This window comes from Channa argus, chromosome 5 (assembly GCF_033026475.1).
Source record: "Channa argus isolate prfri chromosome 5, Channa argus male v1.0, whole genome shotgun sequence".
NCBI classification, from domain to species: domain Eukaryota; kingdom Metazoa; phylum Chordata; class Actinopteri; order Anabantiformes; family Channidae; genus Channa; species Channa argus.
Window position 1 is genome coordinate 7,898,178 of NC_090201.1, and position 22,290 is coordinate 7,920,467.

Here is a 22,290-nt window from a genome sequence, read left to right on the forward strand (position 1 = left end):
TCAAAGCCACCAAGTGGTCGTACTGACAGTGTTTCGATCAGTCAACTGGCACAACTTCTAGTTGAATTTTTCCACAATGTGCTGTAAACAAAACATTGATATCTGCAGGATATATTGTAAGCCATGTCCTGCCTCCTGCACCCTATAGGTGTTACCCTTTGCTGAAATCAAACTTCACTCTGGTCTTTCCCCATGTGAGAAGATATCTGACTCAAACAAACTCCCAATGTGTGTTACATGACAAAATCAGACCTGATTCCACCAACAGCGATGACTAACTCTTCTAAGGACACCTTTAATTAAAAATATGTTAACATTTAAAAACAAAAATAGTAACAGACATATTTTGACTTTTCCTGCATTATTAGTGTTTCTCATGTAACAACTTTAATTCACCAAAAAATTAATGAAAAGCAAACAAATGTGATTCCTGGAGTTGCTGCAGTATTTTGGCATAAAGTTCTGTTTAACTGCTAAACAATGTCAGTGAGGGATGATCTGCATACCTGTGAGTCTATATGAGTGTGTGTAGATTCGCTTCCCAGCTGTAGTTCCTCAGGTACCCCAGTCTGTGAGACTGGAACTTCTCCTGACAAAGGGGGCGCTCTGCCTGTGCGAAGTAAAAAGCACAACACACACCATGCAGTGTTACTTCTACAGGACAGGACAAGAGCAGAGAGTCTCCACAGACATGATCAGGCTGAATATGACAGATTTCTGATAGTATTCTGTTGTGCTATTGTGTGTAATTAATCATAACATGAGCCCGACCGTAGAGTTTTATATTCTGTGATCCATTCCCAGCAGAAATGTTTGACATTAGACTCAGGTCAGGTATTGCAATATTAGAAGGCTTAAATGACAAGAGATCAAGTATGTTGGTGGATTGTTGCCTGGATGTTCCTCAATATGGAAATGTTGATGGGCTAAGAAGAGCTTCTAAGAGTTTCTTAAGGGTTTATTTTAAGGGTGCTGGCAAACCAAAAGAAATGAGACAAACACTTTAAAATATCTGTTGTTAAAATTAAAACTTACTTGCCAGATTGTTAAAGATAAATTATTATTACTGACTACTGCTTACTTATTACTAAAAAAATTCTGTTATTTAATCCGTTGTTTTAATCTAAGTTCTGACCTTATATTAAGACCAAGTGAAGATGGGATCTAAGCAGGTAGAGTAGTCATTTCCAGAACTATATCTATGTGGCCCTATACTAGAGCTTCCATTCCAGCTTGGCTCTCGTTCTCAAAAGCTGTTTAGACATTTGATTCAGAGTCCCATCCTTCTGGTCCCATCCCCATCCTTTAAGCTTCCTCTCTGGCTCAGACTCTGCACCAGAGTCAAGTCGTAGCTAAGCTGGGACGGCTACTCCTCTGTAGTAAAATGACCATGGCAAAGAGGTGAGTATCTCCATCAAAAATAAAACCCTCATCCTCGCTGCTCAGCTGATCGATACACGTCAGGACAGACGTGCATAAAAGCGCAATTGCACATTTTGTGAGAGCGCTCAAAGCAGATGTGTGTCTGACATTTTAATGTTCCTGACAACTGTTAACACTTAAGACAAGAGCCATCTTTAAAGAATATTAACTTTATTTTTTGTGTGCCAAGACACACACACACACACATATTCCATTCACTCTGTGTGTTTCCTCCCGTAGTTTCCTTTCTCCTTCTCTGCCCCACTGTCTGTGTCCCTTTCTGCAGGTGTCCCCGGGTTTGAAGCTGTGTCATCCAGTGTGCAGCTACTGGTCCACACCAAACTGCCAAATGTTTTGTTGTTGCTTTTTGTTGCTCTTTTCTTTTCTCTCTCCACTTTCCACTCACCACAACCGGTCAAGGCAGATGGCCGCCCACCCTGAGCCTGGTTCTGCTGGAGGTTTCTTCCATTAAAGGGAGTTTTTCCTCTCCACTGTTGCCTATGGCTTGCTCCAGGGGGATTTGTTGGGTTCTCTCTATACATCTTTATAATCATGACTTTATTCTGTAAAGTGCCCTGAGATAACTTTGTTGTGAATTGGTGCTATATAAATAAAGTTGAATTGAATTGAATAGATATTAACCCAACCTGCTCAGCAGACTAAATGAGAAAGAAAGAAAGAATTATAATAACATCAAACTGAAAGTTTGTTCAGAAAAAGTCAAAATCAGTTAACGTCAAAACCAGAATGAACAACCTTTCCTCTGTTGATGTGAAGTGACCTGTTTCCTCTTATGTGTTGTTTGACTTTGATAAAGAGAAAAATAAAGGAAACTGGATGAGACAAGGGAAGGAGACAGCACCCACTCATTTACAAAAAGGTAACTGTACATTTGTATTGAACTTATGATCAGAACTTTCCCCACAGACTGATAGTTCTTCTGCTTGTAAGCAGATTTATTAACTCTGATCTTATGTGTCTGCTGTTTGTCTTTTAGACAAGAGGTGGAAACAGAGACCAGGGCTCACAAGGAGCGAGAAAAGCAGACACCATTTATTGTGAATCCTCTTATATCAAAATGACAATTTACCAGCAGTTTAACTTTTTAATTGTCATGCTGTTACATCATTACTGATGCTATGACTTTTTATTCCTCTTTTATCATGTATCTGTTGGGAAGAGGCACTAAGGTCTGTAAATGCTGATCTAAACAAAGCTAAGTTTACTATTATTCTGTGTCCGTATCAGAATTCCTAAAGAGAAGAAATGTTAACTCTGACTCCTGAAATTGATTAACTCATATCTTCTCTTGAAAACTGGTTTTTACTTTATCATTTACAGTGTGGTCAGAGTTATCAGCAAACGGAGAAAACTCATCACCTACAGTTTAACCACAGTGTAACTGTTAGGATCTGTCCATCTGATCCATCCAATAATGACATTTACCATAATAAGCCCACTCCATAGTACATGTCTAACACTGGCATCATTGAAATGTGTGATTGAGTGTGTGGAAACAGTTCAGGTTCATTCAGTGTTGGTTAGGTCCCAAACAAATTTAATGCTTTTATTATGTTTACAGCATGTTAGTAGAAATTCTTCCTAACATGTACAATGAATGACTTTTTTAGCTCAGGAAACACATGAAGCAAAACCGCCACCATCTAGTGCAATGAACAAGTCAGTCCGACACAAGTTACTCACTGCAAATCCAACTTTTCCATTCTTTTTATGTTTTTATGGTTTACTCTTATTGGTTAATCAATGATTAACTTACTTGTGAGGGATAGGTTTGTAACAGTATTTTACAATTATTTTCAAACGCACTCAGATACTGTTGAAATCTATTATAAATTCACTGAAACTTGTTACGGTGTTAAATCGGTGAACCTTCATATTTATATTGAATGGAAACAAAACTGAAACTTAGGCAAGAACAACATGACTGAATGTCTACTTCTGCCCACAATTTCCTATTTCTTTAGTAACAGTCATTAAAGGAAAGTTTAATCTAATCCTGTTATTTTATATTATTCTTTTACCAGCAAGACTGTTGATCTAATGATTCAGAGGAAAAAGTCATAACACATCACAAATACAGTGAGCAAGGATTTCAAAGTAAAAGCACATTTCAACTCTTGAACCCAATTATGGTTCCACAAAGAACACAAACCAATCTAATACATACTAATGCACGCTAAAGGAAATACTGATGATTATACTAGATGAAATAGATGAAATACTGAATATTACAGTAGTCCTGCAAGTACAAAATTATGAAATATCAACACAAAGAATTACTCATAGCCCGAAAATGAAAAATATTGGAATCATACTCAAATGACATTCACTAATAAAATAATACACAGTTCAACATATGAGTACATGTATACCATGTAATACCATTATATGTGAATTTGTTATTTTCTTCTTTGGACGGTCTTTATTACATGCAGGTGAGATTGAGTGAGTTTGAAGGATTAAAAGTTACAAAGTTCTGAGCATGAAATTTATAGAGCTGCTTATTGAAGGGCAGCATGTAGGAAGATCCCACTGTGGGTCTACTCGAGCTCTTGGAGGGTTGTACTGTTTTATCTCTTAGTTATTTCATTTGGATAAGACTTTTATGTATTTGGCACCCTTTGCAAAGTAAATTTAGGTCTTGACTGCAATCCTGACCCCTTTTAAATGGAGACTGCAAATTCATGAGTCTGAACTAGTATATAAAAGTTTAAAAACCATTTATCCTTTGTTGATGGTGCTTAAACAAAAAGCAAAAACAGACAGGTAGTCTTTCAAAAGCAATGGGGAAAAAGGAAAATCTCAAGTTAGTCCAGCTAAACTCTAAACACTATGGGAAAACAAAATGATGAACACTGGAAATAATCCAGTGTACAAGAAGAGGTGAGTAATGGGCTTAGGAGCAGCAGTGGACCTAACGGAGACAGAGGTGGAAGGGGTAGTCTTTGCATCGATCGCGAAGAAGGTCAAACCTGGAAGGACAGAGAGCATAAGTGAATGGTGAAATAAATAAGAAAATAATAAACTGAGAGAGTTAGACATAACATCCATAAAGTGTTGCTTACACACTGAAGCATGACCATAAGAAGAAGAATAAGCCAATAATGTAATATGAATAGTCAGGAAGGAACTTCTTCAAATTTGACACAACTGTCAAAACAGACTCTAAGTTGCCTGATTAGATTTTGGTGTTTAAAGGTCACCGTCACTGTGATCTTACATTTCTCCTGAATGTGATATCACAACGATGCCTTTATTGATTTCTTGAAATTTGTCACAAATGTCCAACAGAGCCTAAGAATAACCTGATTAGATTTGGACGGTCAGAGTTCAAGGCCACTGTGACCTCACTGACGTCACTGATCTTATGTTCATCCCATTTGCATCAACGCTATATGTCAGAAACACCTATGCAATAATTTTTGTAATATTTAGCACTAATTGCCGTCTTCTACCTGACTTTTTTCTTGAGAATAATTAATTTAGCTTTTTAAAGGAAATGCACAGCTTCACAGGAGAAGTGCACCTGTTCTTTCTGAATGCACTGTTATGTTTTGGATTGAAAAAGGATACTTTGGTTTGATATTCTTGTATATTCTTCTTCTTCTATGCACATGAAAAATGTTTTTGAGTAAAAGTAGCAGTAATACTTTATATAAGTATAAATATATATAATTTTTACCATCTGCTGAATCATCGGTGACATCAGTCATTGTATCTGTCAAAACCAAACATTACTGAAATTTAGAGCAAAATTACATTTATTGTTTATGTCATGTAATTAAATTAAAGGAGATTTTCTTACCAAGGCCGCTTTCTTTCTCAGCTTTCTGTCGCTGGTCTGTGAAACAGGGCAATCAAATGGATGTCACATGTCATATAACTGTATACGGCTGTGTGTGTGTGTGTGTGTGTGTGTGTGTGTGTATGTATATATATATATATATATATATATATATATAATATTCAAAGTTTTGCTCATTTACTTTGATGTTTGTTTGATGTATGCAATATACAATGTATAAAAGATTCGTTTTTTGTAGGTTGACAGTGTTATTATTCACAATTAAGAGCTCACTTCTCTAATCTCTCTCTCTCTCTCTCTCTCTCTCTCTCTCTCTCTCTCTCTCTCTCTCTCTCTCTATATATATATATATATATATATATATATATATATATATATATATATATATATATATATATATATATATATATATAACTACAGATAAAACTGCACAGACATGTATTCAGTCAGTGACTGGGAAGAACCCAGTAATTGCACAGGGTAAAAACCAATTCGAATGCATGTGGCATCTCATCTCATAGTTCTCTATCGCCCGATTAGAACACTTCGATCCCAGAATGCAGGCCTTCTTGTGGTTCCTAGAGTTTGCAAAAGTAGAATGGAAGGCAGAGCCTTTAGCTATCAAGCTCCTCTCCTGTGGAACCAGCTTCCAATCCAAATTCGGGGGCAGACACCATCTCTACTGTTAAAACTAGGCTTAAAACCTTCCTTTTTGATAAAGCTTATAGTTCAAACTGCTCAGTCAACCTGAACTAGCTCCTACTTAAGATGCTATAGGTTTAGAGTGTTAGGGGACTCCCACAAGTGCAATGAGCTCCCTTCCTTTTCTCTATACGTCTGTCACCACTGTATGCTATTAATTTTGTGTCCTGCCAACATGTATAATGTTTTGTTGTTGCTTTTTGTTGCTCTTTTCTTTTGTCCCTTCACTTTCAACTCACCCCAACCGGTCAAGGCAGATGGCCGCCCACCCTGAGCCTGGTTCTGCTGGAGGTTTCTTCCGTTAAAGGGAGTTTTTCCTCTCAACTGTTGCCTAGGGCTTGCTCAAGGGGGATTTGTTGGGTTGCTTCTACATACTTGTGTAGTCTGGACTTTATTCTGTAAAGTGCCTTGAGATGACTTTGTTGTAAATTGGCCCAATATAAATAAATTTAAATTGAATTGAATTGAATTTATGAGTTGTTTTAAGACTTCAGTAACTAAGACAAAAGAGGTGGTAGAGGATTGCATGCCAGAAGTAATGGATGAGGAAGGAAAGGAGGACAAGTAAGACAAAGGTAGATCATATCAGATGAAATGATCATAAATCAAACTGGTGGTTAACTAATAAACATGAATGGTTAGCTTTTTCTTACCCTCAGTCAGTTTATCAGCAATGAAAAGCCTCTGGACTCCTCCACTTTCAGGTTTGGTGACTAACATGGATGTGAGAGGGGTGAGAAAGCCGTACTGCATGGACAAGCCCAGAGCCTTGGCTGCTGTGCTGCTCTTCTCCTCCTGAGTTCCAATGTCCCTGAGAGATAAAATGGAAAGAGAATAATAAATAAATGTTTATGATGTATGTACATGATGTGTAATGCAAAGTATCCATCATAAAACCATGTTACATTTTACAAGAAAAACTGCTTCAAAGCTTGATGGAGGTATTCAGGTGAACTGACCCCTTGTCCATTAGCTGTTGGATGGTAAGGTAGGCCCACAGCCGCTCTATGAAATTCCCCAAAATCTTCTTTACTGGGTCGAGCTTATCCCAGTTTACCACATTGGCATTTCCCTGCACCTTGAAGTCATTATCATTCTGAAGAAAATGAGATTAAATGTCAGATATTATTGACAGAAAAGTATAGCAGCAGTATTCCTTACAGAGCTGGTATTATGTGTTTCAACAACCAAAACTCATTAAGTTGTGACTAAATCTATCTTTAAAAACACCATAGACTCCTGTGTCTTCTGAAACAGCCTGATTCAGAAGTTATTATCCTAACATTTGCATTATTCATAAGCCTGAACTCTGATCAGTAGACTGGAGTTTTACCATGAATGTGAAGAGAAAGAACACTGCTGCTGCACTTTCAGAAAAGTAGGGTCTACATGTTCTAACCAGTAAGAGGTTTTTTTGTTTGTTTTAATTCAAACATAGCTAGTTTAGCTTTAGCACAGACATACTGCATTTCTTCAGCAACAGAAAGAAAGAATGTCACTGGCTAGGCTTGGTTTTAAACTTCATATGGCAGTTTTTTAAGCAAATGTCCAACAACCTGCTTTGCTCTTCACCTAGATGCAGAGCAAACCCTGTTTAAATATGATATAAATGCCTTCAGCGTAGCTCTGGACACTGGGAGTTCTTGTGTTTTTGATTTCACGTGCTCCAGGTGGAAAATACCAAATTGGATTTAACATTAAAAAGACAGCGAAGACTTTAGTACACAGGGCTAAAAACATTGCCATGACAATTGTCTACAACTTTCCGGGGGACACTAAAAAGTGACGGACATTTAGATTTGTAAATGTAATTTATTTGCTTCCAGAGCTGTGCTGTAGCTTTTTGCACCTCGTCTCCTAATGCTGCACCCGCGTTGTCAAATTGATGAAGTTTGCTTGTGTTTTGTGTATTTGCGTGTGTTTTCTCGATTTGCAGTGCTGTGAGCCCTCAGGGCCACTGTACTTAAAAGCCTTAAGCGCAAAACAGGAACATCAGGGTCTGACCCCGTTAAGGCCCTGATACATTCTGAAAACAACTAAAATACAGAGTCTTTGAAGATTTGTCTGAATCCAGTTGACTCAGAATGACTTGATCTTACATTTTTGCTCAGAGGAGCTGTCTCATATGAATATATGTGTATAAGTTGTTATTCACAACAATGAAAACATAGTCTCACTCTTGTAGTAACTGACTTATTATAGTCTATTTCTCACCCCATGGGCAAAAACCTCCACCAAGAACTTATCCATGTCCTTGTTTCTCAGCTGACCAGCCACCACAATCTCTGAACCATTAAACAATTGATTGTAGTGGTTGTTGGTCAAGTTGACTGCATTGTCAGAGTAACGCAGGTCCACCTCCAAGAGCAGAGGGTCAGACACTTCTTTATAGAAACCCTGGAAAAAAGACCGAAAAGAAAAAACACAGGCTCTGAATCAAGGAATATTTTTGCCTAATGAACTTTGCGGGTTGAAACAAATACTCACACATTTACATGGATATTTTTTTTTTCATATAAATCAGTCATAGCCTACCTTGAGTTGTGAAGCTGCATCTGAACCTAAAAATATCCTTCGGGCCAGTCCCTTGTTTTTCTTGCACAGCATGTCCAGAAATGAGTAATCCGCATCATTTCCAAATCCAAGACAGAACATGGTCATGTTTCCTCCAATGGCAGAATGCACATTCTCCTGAATCTTTTGGAGGTTGGTCTCTCCTACATGCATTTATACAGCCACAAATGTATAACACATGAATGAACATAATTACACATAGAAAACCCCCATTTCCTCTTTTTTTCCTTCTTCTGAGCTGCTGTTCTAATATTACATGTAGTGTAGAATGAAATATAGTCTTCAGGTTTAGGACAGCTCACCTCGGTTTGGCACCCCATCAGTAAGTAGAAAGATAATATCCAAACTCCTTTCTGGTAGTCTCATATTGTTTCTTTCGCTCACCAGCATGCTCACTGCTTTCAGTACAGCATCATTGATGTTTGTGGCTGAGAGGAAACACAATGAGCAGATTTACTTTTATCTTTTCTATCTTTCTTTTGAAATAACATCATCATGAAAAACATTGCAGTTTCTTAATATTAAAAGCTAATACACCTAATAAATAAATACATGAATTACACATCTGTCAAGATATATTAGCAGGTCGTTAAATTTAAACCACATTTGAAAAAGAAACTGAACTAAACATTTGGCATAAAAGTTGATGTAAAGAGGTGCAAATTGTTTACATCCTTGTTGTCTTAGTTCCTGTACGTAGGCAATGGCTTCATTGACATTTTCTTTTGTTGCTTTGGTAAGAGAGTCCTTCCAGGTGATGATTATTTCATCAAACATGATTAGAGCAAAGTGGTCTTCTTCATGAAGTTCTTTCAGTATTGCACCCAATGCATCTCGGGTCTGCAAAGATTCACATTTTCACATTTAAAGATGTACATATGATATTGTGAGAAGGTTACCTGCACACAAAGTCTTTCACCTGTGCAATCTTAGTCCCCCTCATTGATGCACTCCTGTCAATCACAAATACCACATTCTCTTTGACTCTTGGCAAGTTAGAGGGGGCAAAGAAGTGGACGAAGTATCCATTAGCAACCTGAATTAAAATCAAAGAATTTGAATAGGATTAATATGTGCTTTTCATGTGCTGCTGTGCTTTTAACCAGCTGTAACCAACTGACCTGAACCTCACCCAGAACCTCTTCTCGATATACATCATACTTGATGATTAAATCTCCGTCCATTATGGTGCCATTACATCCTGGACATTTCTTCTGTTGCTCCAGTGTTGGTGAGAAAGAGATCTGTACCTGATACACAGAGAGACACATCCTTTAGGCTTAGAAATCATGCAGCTTACATAAAAATATAATCAGAAGGACCAAAGTTATCTCTTCACCTTCTCTTTACTTCTTTTTACCGAGGGGAACAGCTCATCTTTGAAGAAAGGCGCTCTGGCTCCAACAAAAGAGATGCCCTGAGGCTCAAAAATGTCTGCTATAATCTGCCTCCGCAACACAAACACAGTTACAGAGTCAGTGTGGAATCAGATGTGGAGCAAGTACTCAGATATTTTACTCTAAAGCCTCTTTCACACATGCACTGGAATCCTGAAATTCTCCTCACTTTGTCTAAAGGGTGTGTGTGTGTGTGTGAGAACGCAAATCTCCCATTAAGATGCTTCCACATTATCCAGGCATCAACTGGTGAGCCCCCAGTACAAACAAACATTTCTAGCACTCTACTGTCATTGTAGTGCAATGATAGAAACCTTTTGTTTTAGATGCACGGCTTCAATGTGCTGTAAACAAAACAATGTTTCCCTCAACCTAAGTTTTCTATCATGTTGTGCCTTCTGTGTCTGCTGGCCACACACTGAAATCAAGCAGTGTTTTGCTTGTAAGGACACTTTTTGACTCGGACAATCTCTACTGTTCGTTACATTTGTGAATAGGACTGGTTTCTCCTGACATTGTCTGGTGTTCATATGTGGAAAAGCCTTATGTTACAGTAAGTGTTGTAGTAGCAAGATATGCAGACGACAATGGTCACAACACACAAACCTGAAAACAGTGACTGTGAATAAAGATAAATAAAAGAGAAATGTGTTGAACCTGAAAATCCTGCACTGGTTGTTTAGGTTTAACTCGAGTCAAAATCTCATATTGGCCCAGTTTCCTCTGAAGGAGCTCCTCATAGATGAGAACGAAGGTTACGCTTCTTTTGGCTGCAATGTTGACAGACATTGAAAATTTCTCCACCTTTCTTCCAGAAGGCCTGTAACAATGGGCATGAAACCATTGTGTCATTATACCCACAGTACTGCATAAGTAACAGTTTTTGCATATTGCATAGTAACATACTTGACCAGTCCAGCAGTCGCTCCAGAGGAAACAGCCTTATCATACTGTTTCTTGGCTTCATCTTTCCCCTTCACCTCTCCACTATAAACCTGACTATCAATTTCCCTGTAAGGTACAGAGACATTTGTTAAAAGTCGAATAAGACATCCTCCATGTTCACTGTCAAATGTATTTAATTTTTGACTAACATGCTGAACTTGGTGATAAAGGCTGTCTTGGGCAGCTCCACTTCAAAGAAGGTTTCCTGGGAAAATGTTTCGTTGTTCACAGCTTTGGAAGTTATGACCGTGTGGGAAAACCGAGACTTCACTGTGCAGGCAACTTTTAGACTGTGGACTTCCACCATCTGAGAGGATGGACACAGGAAAATATAGCATGTTTTTTAATAACATGTATAGGCATTAATAAATAATAACCACACAGAGTCAAAAACTTTTGGTTAATTTATAATGTACAGGTAAGACCAGTGGTTAAGAGAAAAGACCATCTATCCAAATAATTTTGTAAATAGTTAACAGTGCCTAGAGTGCCATCACCCCAACACACACACACACACACACACACACACACACATACACACACACCCCACCCACATTCCATATTGTTGTTTACTATGTTTTCATGTCTTTAACGCCACTATTAGACAGCAAGGAAATGACTTTATGTACACATGCAACTACATAACAGAAAAATGTCCATGGAATGTTAGGTTAAACAGGATAAAACACAGAAAAACATACAGTGATAATATTACTTCCTTACTGTAATAACTATGTGCTGAACAATTAAAGCGCACAATGTCCTGCACTAGAGACAAACCCTGATCTTGAATGTCCTGTATCTTTTTTACCATCTACCACCAACCAACTCCCTATGAGGACTCCACTCCCCTGTCTGTACAACGATCTGTTAGTCCATTCATCCCATTCTTGTGAACACAAAGTGTCAGTAAAGTGTCAAAGTGCCTTTAAGGAAATTCTTCAAATTGGGCAGAAAAATCCAACAGAACTCAGGAAAAAACTGATTTTGGGGATCAAAGGTCAAGGTCACTCTGACCTCATCTCCATTCGTTCTTGTAAATCTGATATTTCCAGATCGGCTTGAAGAAATTTTTTAGAATTTGCCACAAATGTCCACTTGGATTAACTTATTACATTTTCTTGCTCCTTTAAATTCATTGAATGCAATCTTTCTTTGATACCATTGTAATGAGATCAGGCTGTATATGGAATATGGAAGGTTCAACTACTGTGTATAAGTATACTAGCCAACACACTGAAAAAATGCATCTCTTTTAAATTAGTATTTGCTTGGATTTAACTAAATTTCCAAGTCACTGAATATGTCTTATTGTACAGTTAAATTCATTATTTCAAAATGAAATATAATTATGAAGAAGAATAGAATACGGCACAAGTACTGTATAAATCTGCCTAGAGCAGCCCTTCCTTAAACATCAAGTGACTGTGGAAGACGGAGACTAGTTAGGGAGGACAACAAGTCTCCTATGACTCCTCTGTGTTAAAGTCCTGTCCCCATGTTTTCTTGTCTGGCTTTATTTCCTGTTTTTGGCTTTTATTTTGTTGCTCCTCCTGTGTCTCTTCCTGTTAGTCTGTTTGTCTTTACCTTCCTGGTTTTGTCCTCATTTGTTTCACCTGTTCTCCAGTCCTTTTATACCCTGCTCTCCCAACTGTTCTCTGCCAGTTTGTAGTATGTGTGTGTGTGTACATAGTCTGGGTGCATTCTGCACAAGTTTGCTTCCTGCCTGATCCCTGTCTGGACTCTGTTAAGGTTTTTGGTCTACTGTTTTGGTCACTCGTTACGTGGTTTTGTTATTCCTAGTTATGTGGTTTGGTTATTTCTTGTTATAGTACTTTGGTTCTCGTTTGTTAGGTTTGCATTACTTTATCCTCTGTCTGGTTGCTTTACCCAGCTCCCTGTATTAGTTACCCCTGTTAATTTCCCATTGCCTCTATTTTAGTTTGTTTATGTTTTATTCCCATCTGTCTATTTCTGTTTAGTTCAGTTTAGTCCCTGTTAATTTACCCTTGTGTGCATGTGTTCTTTATTAATAAATACCCTTTTCTTTATACCTCCTCTTGCTGTCTCCTTACTTGGGTCCTTGTAAATTACTTATACAAACCGTAACACATGAGTTACAACATACAATAACTGTGTAACATCTGAAAACATTTGACACCAATGATAATTAAAGAGACTTACTGACGCTCTCTTCTACCTGCTTTATATTGTTAAATAATCTGGATTAATTTGTAGAGATATGTTTTTACTTTAATTCAAAATCTTTTTTTTTTTTGTTAATTTGTCTGAAAAGTTAAATTAAAATTATTATTTTTTATAAACAAAAACTGAAAACTTCCAAGCCATGGGATTGGGTTTATAGGATCTCTCATTTGGAAACAGTAGCACTACTGTGAGTAAAAATACCACTACTGTGAGATTTCATCAGTTAAAGATAAGGTTGTGTTTTCTCGAAAGGTGAAATGCCTGTTTTTATTTTCCAACATTATCAGTATCAAAATGTGTTCCTTACTTTCATAGAGGTTGTGCTTCTTTTCTGTGGAGGTAAAATTGAGAAAATATTAAGTTTATTTTCAAATGTAACATTAATTTTGTAGTTTGTACATTTGTTAGTATCAGTACCTTAACTGACTTTGTGTCCATAGCTTCTTTGGTCTCCTGGAACACAACACAAAAATGAATGGAATTAGAAAGAGCTGGCACTGAAATTGTCACTATTTGGTATCACCCAGAGTGAGGTTTTCTTAAATATGTGCACACTGAATGATATTAAGCAAGCATTGCTGAAAAAAGTCCAACAAGACACAAAATCAGACCCACATACTGTAGTAGATGTGAAGAAAAACTCTTCTGTGTGAATTACATTTAGCATGAAAGACCACTGATTAGAATATGAGACATGTAAAGTGTAACAACTGGTTTGCAGAGGTATCTGATCATGGTCCAGTAGAACTCACTATACAGGTGCTGGTCATATAATTAGAATATCTTCACAAAGTTGATTTATTTCACTAATTCTATTCAAGAAGTGAAATTTGTATAATGTATATATTCATTCCACACGGACTGATATATGTTAATTCTTATTTCTTTTAATTTTGATGATTATAACTGACAACTAATGAAAACCCCAAATTCAGTATCTCAGAAAATTAGAATATTACTTAAGACCAGTACAAAGAAATGATTTTTCGATAATCTTGGCCAAGTGAAAAGTACGAACATGAAAAGTATGAGCATATACTGCACTCAGTACTTAGTTGGGGCTCCTTTTGCCTGAAGTACTGCAGCAATGCGGCGTGGCATGGAGTCGATCAGTCTGTGGCAATGCGAGAGCCCATGAGAGCCCAGGTTGCTCTGATAGTGACCTTCAGCTCTTCTGCATTGTTGTGTCTGGCATATCGCATCTTCATTTTCACAATGCCCCATAGATTTTCTATGGGGTTAAGCTCAGGCGAGTTTGCTGGCCAATCAAGAACAGGGATACCATGGTCCTTAAACCAGGTAGTGGTAGATTTGGCACTGTATGCAGGTGCCAAGTCCTGTTGGAAAATGAAATCTGCATCTCCATAAAGTTGGTCAGCAGCAGAAAGCATGAACTGCTCTAAAATGTCCTGGTGTACAGCTGCGACCTTGGACCTCAGAAAACACAGTGGAGCAACACCAGCAGATGACATCGCACCCAAACCATTACGTACTGTGGAAACTTTACACGGGACCTCAAGCAACATGGAATCTGTGCCTCACCTCTCTTCCTCCAGACTGTGGGACCCTGATTTCCAAAATAAATGCAAAATTGACTTTCATCAGAGAACACAACTTTGGACCACTCAGCAGCAGTCCAGTACTTTTTGTCTTTAGCCCAAGCGAGACGCTGTCTGTTGTTCAAGAGTGGCCTGACACAAGGAATTCGACAGCTGAAAGCCACGCCCACTGTGGGGCAAATAAACTTTTAATTTTATCTTCTCCTTTCTTACCTTAATTCCAGTTCGTCTTTAAAATGTCTTTGCTCTTCTCTATTCTGGAATTAATTGTTTTAAAAGTTGTTTTCAATTGGTTTCCTTCAGTGCCCTTGTGTTTTTCTGCACAGCTCACAACATAAATTCTTTCTCATGTTTTTTTTTTTATGAAAAAATATGTCTGGCAGCACATTACACTGTGGTTTTACAATAGCAGATTAGGAGTAGTATTAACAAAAGGCACATTACTAATGAGTTATTAGCTGATATAGAAAATAAGAAAACATTTTTATAAGAAGATAGAACTTTAGTAAGATTTTTTAAAATGTACCTGTGTTAGAGTTTCTCTCCTGGAAATGATCAGAGCTTCCTGGGCCTGGACTTGAAGACAGATGCAGGCAGCAACCCACAGAAGAAGAACTCTCCACAATACAGGCATGTCTGGGAAACAATAGTGTCTCTGCCTTGGAATGGCTGAAAACATGTGTGTTGAAAATTTCAGAGATGTGAGGACAAAAACTTTTATGTGCCCCCACCATTCTGTATTGGGAGGGACTTCACTCTTGGTTTCCTGTTAACTGGTTTGTTCGAAGGAATTTGGGATGGATTTAATAAAGTAAAAAATAAATAAATCGGTAATCAGTTTCACTTTTAGTGATGGGAAGTTCGGCTCTTTTGGCTCAGCTCCCAAAGCTCCCATATCCTCACATCTGATTGGCCGCGATACCACTGCTGACCAATCAAAACAAAGTTCTGCCTTAACCAGAGCTCAGGCTGAGCACTGAGGTAAGCAACGAAAGGAAAAAAAACTGGAACTCTTCTGATTCACTACAAAGTATCGGCTCTCAGAGCCGCATCTTTTGCTCATGACACATCACTAGCTCTTAATTTAGGATTTTTTTATAGGCCTTTATTTTACCTAACTTTGCAAAAACCCATGGTTTGTTTGTTGAAAACCCTTTCATTTGCAGTGTTTTTATGAGAATCCTTATAATTGCCTGATTTTGTGCATTTATTCTGTTACAAAACCATTCTTTTGTTTAATATTTTAATCAAACATTTTATTGCACAAATTAACAACAAAACAGCAAATGAATACACAGAGCACAGTTGCTCACACAGCAAACCACTCTTTTCCCACTCTTACTAGCTCCTCTGCCAGGTTTTCTGCAGTGTGTCTGTCTGTGAACTCAAAGCAGTCCAGAAGGCAAGATGTCATCTTGTAATTATCAATGAAATGGGAAGTGAGAGCCATGAAAGAGCATGTGGTTCTGGAGGTCCAGCAGTCAGTTGTCAGGCAAACTGATGGAGCTTTTTTCAACCTTTCTTGCCATAATGCCCGTTCTGTGTCATATAGTTTAGGTATTGTTGTTTGGAACAATGTTCTTCTACTGGATAGATTGTATGTGGGATTTAAAGTTTTGACAAAACTTTTAAAATCTCTGTCCTCCACAATGGAAAAGGGTTGGAAATCAGTAGCTATCATTTTAGCCAACTCTTCATCAATGCTGTGCTGTTTGGATGGGGTCATCACTTTGGGTATAAACTGGCTTATTTTGCTTTGAGTTGCAGTAGGAAAGGTTATACCTGTATGTGTGGGGAAGCCAGTAGATGCTGCTGCGTTTGCTGTTTTTTTGGGGTGAGACACACCAGGATCTGTAGATGTGTGCTAGCTTGCCCTCTCTCCTCTAACTGCACTATAGGATGGACAGTTTTCATAAGTCTATGCAGGTTTGTGGTGGACCTGCTCTTAAAGTAATTTTCATCTTGCAGTGAACACTTTGCTTTGCTGTTTCCATTATGTTTAAACTGGAGCAGGATGCTGCTTCTCGTTTGGGTGTCACTCATAGTTTTAATTACGCCAGCACTACACACTCTCCTCACCACTATCTAACATACAGTTAACTTGCAGTGGAGCGCCGGTCCACTTCTCGGAACCCGACTCTCTGTTTTTACATAATGGTATGATCCCATATCCTCACATCTGATTGGCTGCGATACCACTGCTGACCAATCAAAACAAAGTTCTGCCTTAACCAGAGCTCAGGCTGAGCACTGAGGTAAGCAACGAAAGGAAAAAAAACTGGAACTCTTCTGATTTACTACAAAGCATCGGCTCTCAGAGCCGCATCTTTTGCTCATGACACATCAATAGCTCCCATCACTTTGTATATAAACCTCCTCAGTTCCTTCGCCAAGCTGCCACATTGTCTGCTAATCACCGCAACTTTCCAGCCTTCATGAAAACTCTTCATTGCCTTCCACGGTTCAGACCACGCTACGTTTATCGACCTGCCTCTGCCTGCCGCTCTGTATTTGTGAGTACCAGCCCCTATTGATTTTCTCTGTTATCGGCTTCGAGACATTACGCCATGGGCCTTGAATGTGGCTACATTCCCGTAGGGAACAAAGCTATCACCACGGACCTCCGTTACCGTGCCATCACGAGTGAAAACATTTTCCTTGCAATACTCATGTCTAGTTCCATGCCTCGCTCATGTCGCTTGCCCTCTGGCTGTGGCTTAATGAACCAATCCCTGCGCGCTTGCCCCATCTGAAGCAGCATAGTCCACGCCCACTGGTGAGTGAGCCAAAAGTTGCTACTTGATCGCTCTCATGGTGCGTTCAATTACGTCCATAAACACACCATTGGAGAGCAGGGACTGTAGCACTTCTTCCCTCTTTTCCACGTTTTCCAGCGCCATCCTCGCCATATGTGCCCCGATAGCAATCGCAGCCACTCAGTTGGGTCTTTTGAGGGAAGCTGTATCTGACCACAGCAGCTTGACACGTTTGCCACCCTGGATAACTGAGATGTCCTGAGTGCTCACCATGAGTCTCACCCCCAGAGTCTGGTGGACAATGCCAAAGCGCCAAAAGTAGGTGTTGATTTTACCATTAGGTGGAGTTTTCTTATCTCCTATTATTTGGCCATTTCACAAAATACCTGAGAACACAATGTAGTATTATTCAAATCATACATGAAAACATTTAAAAGTAAGAATTTATAATATACATAACATCCGGTCTTACCTGATTCAGGGTCTCTGACCAGGTTAAAAATGGTTCCCAGTCTGTCATTAATATTGAAGCAGAGAGCATCATTTTTGTCAGGGAGCTCTATAATGAAATGAGGATCTCCATCCACTGCAGATTACAACACAGCACAGTATCAATAACAAACAAGATCAATATAGGTTTGAGATATAATAGTAGCTCTACATGCTGATGACAACATCTCAGCTGGACTATACAGAGTTAGAAGCAAGTCTTCAGCCATGTTGTGATTGCAGCTCTCTGAGGCTTTGGGATCACCAGCGTCCTCCAAGGATGAGTCTTAATAAACCAAAGTGACTGGCAGACTGACACAGTTCTAATGATCACAGTGGTATAAACTTACCCAAATAAGTGGGTTGTGACTGATGCATGTAACTTGATGGGCTGCTATATCTGTGTGCTAGATAGAGGAACAATAATAACAATAATAAAAAATAAATTAAAAAAACCTTTTTGCTCTCTTGCACTTGTATCTCGTGAACTGTGAACACTTTTCTGATAGGACTTTGCTTTGATGTTTTCTCCTTGACTTAGATTTTTGCTGCCTTGTACCTCACTTGTAAGTCGCTTTGGATAAAAGCGTCTGCTAAATGACTAAATGTAAATGTAACAATAAACCTTAAGTTGAAACTAAAACAGTGGATCAAATTAATCCTATCATTGTTTTTACTGTAAGAAAAATAGAGGTGTACTGTCTTACCCACTCTTTCTGAATGTTGTCTTTCCTCTGTCAAATACAGATGGAAAAAAACAACTTGGTACAGTCCACACATCAAATTAAAGCACCAGCTTCGGCTGGAGCAGTTGAGAAAAAAGAACTGATATATTCAAATGCTGAATTGAGTCAGTGCTGCTCATTAATGTATCACATTGAGATTTTGCTGTGCAGTAGAAAATCTCTAGCCATGTCAAAAGAAACCTGCCTAACATATTTTTTGTAATTATCCCTTTCTTCCCTTACCCTCAGTCAGCTTATCTGCAATGAGTGGACTGTCTGTTCCATCCTCAGTTTCAGGCTTGGTGACCACCATGGAGGTGAGAGGTGTGACAAAGTTGTACTGCAGAGACATTTCCAGAGCCTTGGCTGTGGCATTAGCTTTTTCATTCGGTTCACCACTTCGGCTGCAAGAAAAAGAAAAAAAAACATACTAAATATGCAACATATGACAGTGACATCCTGACATTTACAATATTGTGTTTGAGTGAAATGACTCAAACCGACCTCGTGTCCAGAAGCTGCTGGATGGTAAGGTAGGCCCACAGACGCTCTGTGAAATCCCCAAAGATGTAGTCCTCATCTGGGTACAACACACCCCAGTCTACAGCACTGGCCTGACCCTGTACTTTGAAATCCTCCTCAAACTACAAACAGCAGGAGGAAACACAAGCTTGTTGACAAGCAGATCAATAATAGAAGCACATAAGTCATTTTCCTTCTTCTCACCCCTTGGCCCATGACTTCCACCATGAAGTTGTCCATATGGTCGTCCCTCAGCCGGCCAGCCACCACAATCTCGGAGCCATTAAACAACTGGTTGAAGTGGTTTGTGGTCAGAACGTCCACTGCATTGTCAGGATAATGCAGATCCACCTCAGAAAGTAGCGGGTTGGCCACCTCCTCATAGAAACCCTGGATAAATATATATTAAATATATATTTACATAAATAAATATTTTAAATAAATATTAATAATATTAAATAATATTTACATAAATAAATCTTTAAATAAATATTAATAATAATAAATAATATATTAAATAAATATTTTATATAAAATATTTTAATAAAAAAGTTTAAATGTTAAACTAAAGTCCCTTGTTCTGTTTGCTCATCACATCCAGGAAGGAGTAATCCACATCATTTCCAAATCCAAGACAGAACAAAGACATCCTCCAGTAGCAGCACGTACATTCTCCTGGATCCGCATGGTATTATGTTCCCCTTCAAATCCACAACATGCACATGCATGAATCAAATGTGCACCCACAGAAATTTACAGTTATTTCAGTATGTGCACACTCTAGATGCTTACCAGAATTTGGCATTCCGTCAGTCAGTAAAATAATCATATCAATGCTCCTCTCAGGAAGCCTGTTCTCCTGTCTGTCTTTGGCCAACATGTTCACAGCTCTCAACAAAGCAGCATTGATATCCGTGGCTAGAAGGAAATGTAATGTGTTTTGTACAGTGCTGTATATCTATCATTTAAGAAGAAAAGTATTATTTGGCATTAAAACTAGTGTGACTTGTTTTTCTTTTTACCTCCTTGATCTCTTATGTTTTTGACATAATTCATGGCTTCAGCCAAGTTGTCCATGGTTGCTCTGGTAAGTGACTCCTTCCATGCAGAGATTTGATGATCAAACTCGATGAGGGCAAAGTAGTCCTCCTTGTGGAGGTCTTTGAGGATGGCCAGCAAGGCCTCTCCTGTCTACAAAGAGTTACGTGGTCACAGGACAATATTTGTGGATGTGATATTTGACAGTATACAGCTCAGTATTGTAACCAAATCAACAGTCTGAACAGTCGCTAACCTGCTCAATCTTTCTTCCAGACATTGATCCGCTCCTATCTATCACAAAGACCACATTCTTTGGGACTCTGGGCAGGTCAGGGGGAGCAAAGAAGTGGACAAAGTATCCATTCACAATCTGGAGAGAGGAAAATTGCATCATTGACATAAGGATCCTCCCAGCTCATGTTAGACAACCTATTCACAGATCCGTCAATTTTTCTTGTCAGATCTTTCAGACATCAAATGATGAAAGATACTCAGTATATTATTTGTTTGAAGCTGACCTGAATGTCCCCGAGGGTCCCTGCTCGGTTCACGTCATACCTGACGAAAAAATCTCCATCAATGATTGTGCCATCGCAACCTGGACATGTCCTCTGCTGCTCTATAGTAGGTGAGAAGGAGATGTGTGCCTTTTTGTCTGTGACAGTTTTCTCCATCAGGAGGAGCAGATCATTAGAGAGGAAGGTTGCGGTGGCATCCACAAAGGCGAGGCCCTGAGGCTCATAGATGTTTGTCACAATCTTTGAAACCACACACACAAACACGCACACACACACACACACACACACACACACACACATATTAGGTACAAGTTATTCAGAATGACTGAAATCACCCTAAAGCAGGAATGAACCAAGAACATGCATTTACTTTAAACTCCTGGACCAGTGATTTGGGTTTAACTCGAGTCAGGATCTCATACTGCCCCTTTTTCCTCTGAAGGAGCTCCTCGTAGGTCAGAATGAAAGTGACCTCACTTTTGGATGCAATGTTTACAGACACTGAAAACTTCTCCATCGTTCTTCCCGAGGCTCTGTAGTAAATCATATGCACAACAGACAGTTTTTTCCAACTACTGTATCATTAATAGAAAGACAGTATTGATAAACATGCTACAGGTCAACATGCACGTAGAGAGTGAAAATAGGATCGAAGGCATACTGACATGCTGAAGTTGCTGATAAAAGCAGACACACACACACACACACACACACAGGTTAGTAGAAGCAGACTAAATGAGAAAGAAAGAAAGAAAGAAAGAAAGAATTATAATAACGTCAAACTGAAAGTTTGTTCAGAAAAAGTCAAAATCAGTTAACGTCAAAACCAGAATGAACAGCCTTTCTTCTGTTGATTTGAAATGACCTGTTTCCTCCCACCTGTCGTTTGACTTTGAGAAAGAGAAAAAGAAAGGAACCTTGATGAGACAAGGGAAGGAGACAGCACCCACTCATTTACAAAAAGGTAACTGTACATTTGTATTGAACTTATGATCAGAACTTTCCCCACAGACTGATAGTTCTTCTGCTTGTAAGCAGATTTATTAACTCTGATCTTATGTGTCTGCTGTTTGTCTTTTAGACAAGAGGTGGAAACAGAGACCAGGGCTCACAAGGAGCGAGAAAAGCAGACACCATTTATTGTGAACCCACTTATATCAAAATGACAATTTACCAGCAGTTTAACTTTTTAATTGTCATGCTGTTACATCATTACTGATGCTATGACTTTTTATTCCTCTTTTATCATGTATCTGTTGGGAAGAGGCACTAAGGTCTGTAAATGCTGATCTAAACAAATCTAAGTTTACTATTATTCTGTGTCCGTATCAGAATTCCTAAAGAGAAGAAATGTTTCCTCTGACTCCTGAAATTGATTAACTCATATCTTCTCTTGAAAACTGGTTTTCACTGTATCATTTACAGTGTGGTCAGAGTTATCAGCAAACGGAGAAAACTCATCACCTACATTTTAACCACAGTGTAACTGTTATGATCTGTCCATCTGATCCATCCAATAATGACATTTACCATAATAAGCCCACTCCATAGTACATGTCTAACACTGACATCATTGAAATGTGTGATTGAGTGTGTGGAAACAGTT

General features: G+C 38.6%; 2 protein-coding genes across 3 annotated transcripts; both read right to left on the minus strand.

The window, feature by feature from the left end:
• Positions 1 to 2,963: 2,963 nt before the first annotated feature.
• Positions 2,964 to 15,345, minus strand: LOC137127979 (inter-alpha-trypsin inhibitor heavy chain H3-like). 2 transcript variants are annotated; one of them, XM_067505580.1, is made up of 18 exons: positions 15,160 to 15,343; positions 13,492 to 13,527; positions 13,382 to 13,405; positions 11,016 to 11,173; positions 10,828 to 10,932; positions 10,579 to 10,741; positions 9,864 to 9,968; positions 9,646 to 9,774; positions 9,444 to 9,560; positions 9,196 to 9,364; positions 8,827 to 8,952; positions 8,486 to 8,667; positions 8,165 to 8,347; positions 6,910 to 7,046; positions 6,604 to 6,761; positions 5,249 to 5,284; positions 5,126 to 5,161; positions 2,964 to 4,415 (listed from the first exon to the last, which is right to left on the minus strand). In XM_067505580.1, the coding sequence occupies exons 1-18, from the start codon at positions 15,310 to 15,312 to the stop codon at positions 4,267 to 4,269; spliced, it is 2,166 nt and encodes a 721-aa protein (XP_067361681.1). In that variant the 5' UTR covers positions 15,313 to 15,343; the 3' UTR covers positions 2,964 to 4,266. The 2 variants fall into 2 exon arrangements, 1 of the variants encoding a protein (XP_067361681.1); XR_010914489.1 differs by lacking the exon at positions 6,910 to 7,046 and having other exon boundaries at positions 4,349 to 4,415; positions 15,160 to 15,345.
• Positions 15,346 to 15,859: 514 nt separating this feature from the next.
• On the minus strand, positions 15,860 to 21,216 carry LOC137126997 (inter-alpha-trypsin inhibitor heavy chain H3-like). Its single transcript, XM_067503243.1, is given in 13 exon segments — positions 15,860 to 17,775; positions 17,862 to 17,975; positions 18,229 to 18,285; positions 18,586 to 19,007; positions 19,108 to 19,247; positions 19,330 to 19,531; positions 19,683 to 19,773; positions 19,776 to 19,826; positions 19,918 to 20,043; positions 20,148 to 20,316; positions 20,420 to 20,536; positions 20,685 to 20,924; positions 21,055 to 21,216. Coding segments are annotated over 10 exon segments (1,464 nt in total). The 5' UTR covers positions 21,202 to 21,216; the 3' UTR covers positions 15,860 to 17,775; positions 17,862 to 17,975; positions 18,229 to 18,285; positions 18,586 to 18,826.
• Between the last annotated feature and the right edge of the window lie 1,074 nt (positions 21,217 to 22,290).

What these genes read in the sequence shown, in the direction of transcription:
- LOC137127979 (XM_067505580.1), bottom strand. Translation starts at nt 15,312, where the DNA reads ATGTTTTCAGCCATTCCAAGGCAGAGACACTATTGTTTCCCAGACATG. An exon ending in GCGACTGCTGGACTGGTCAA is followed by an intron (nt 10,742 to 10,827) that starts GTATGTTACTAT and finishes CCATTGTTACAG; the next exon opens with GCCTTCTGGAAGAAAGGTGG. An exon ending in CAACAGCTAATGGACAAGGG is followed by an intron (nt 6,762 to 6,909) that starts GTCAGTTCACCT and finishes TTTATCTCTCAG; the next exon opens with GGACATTGGAACTCAGGAGG.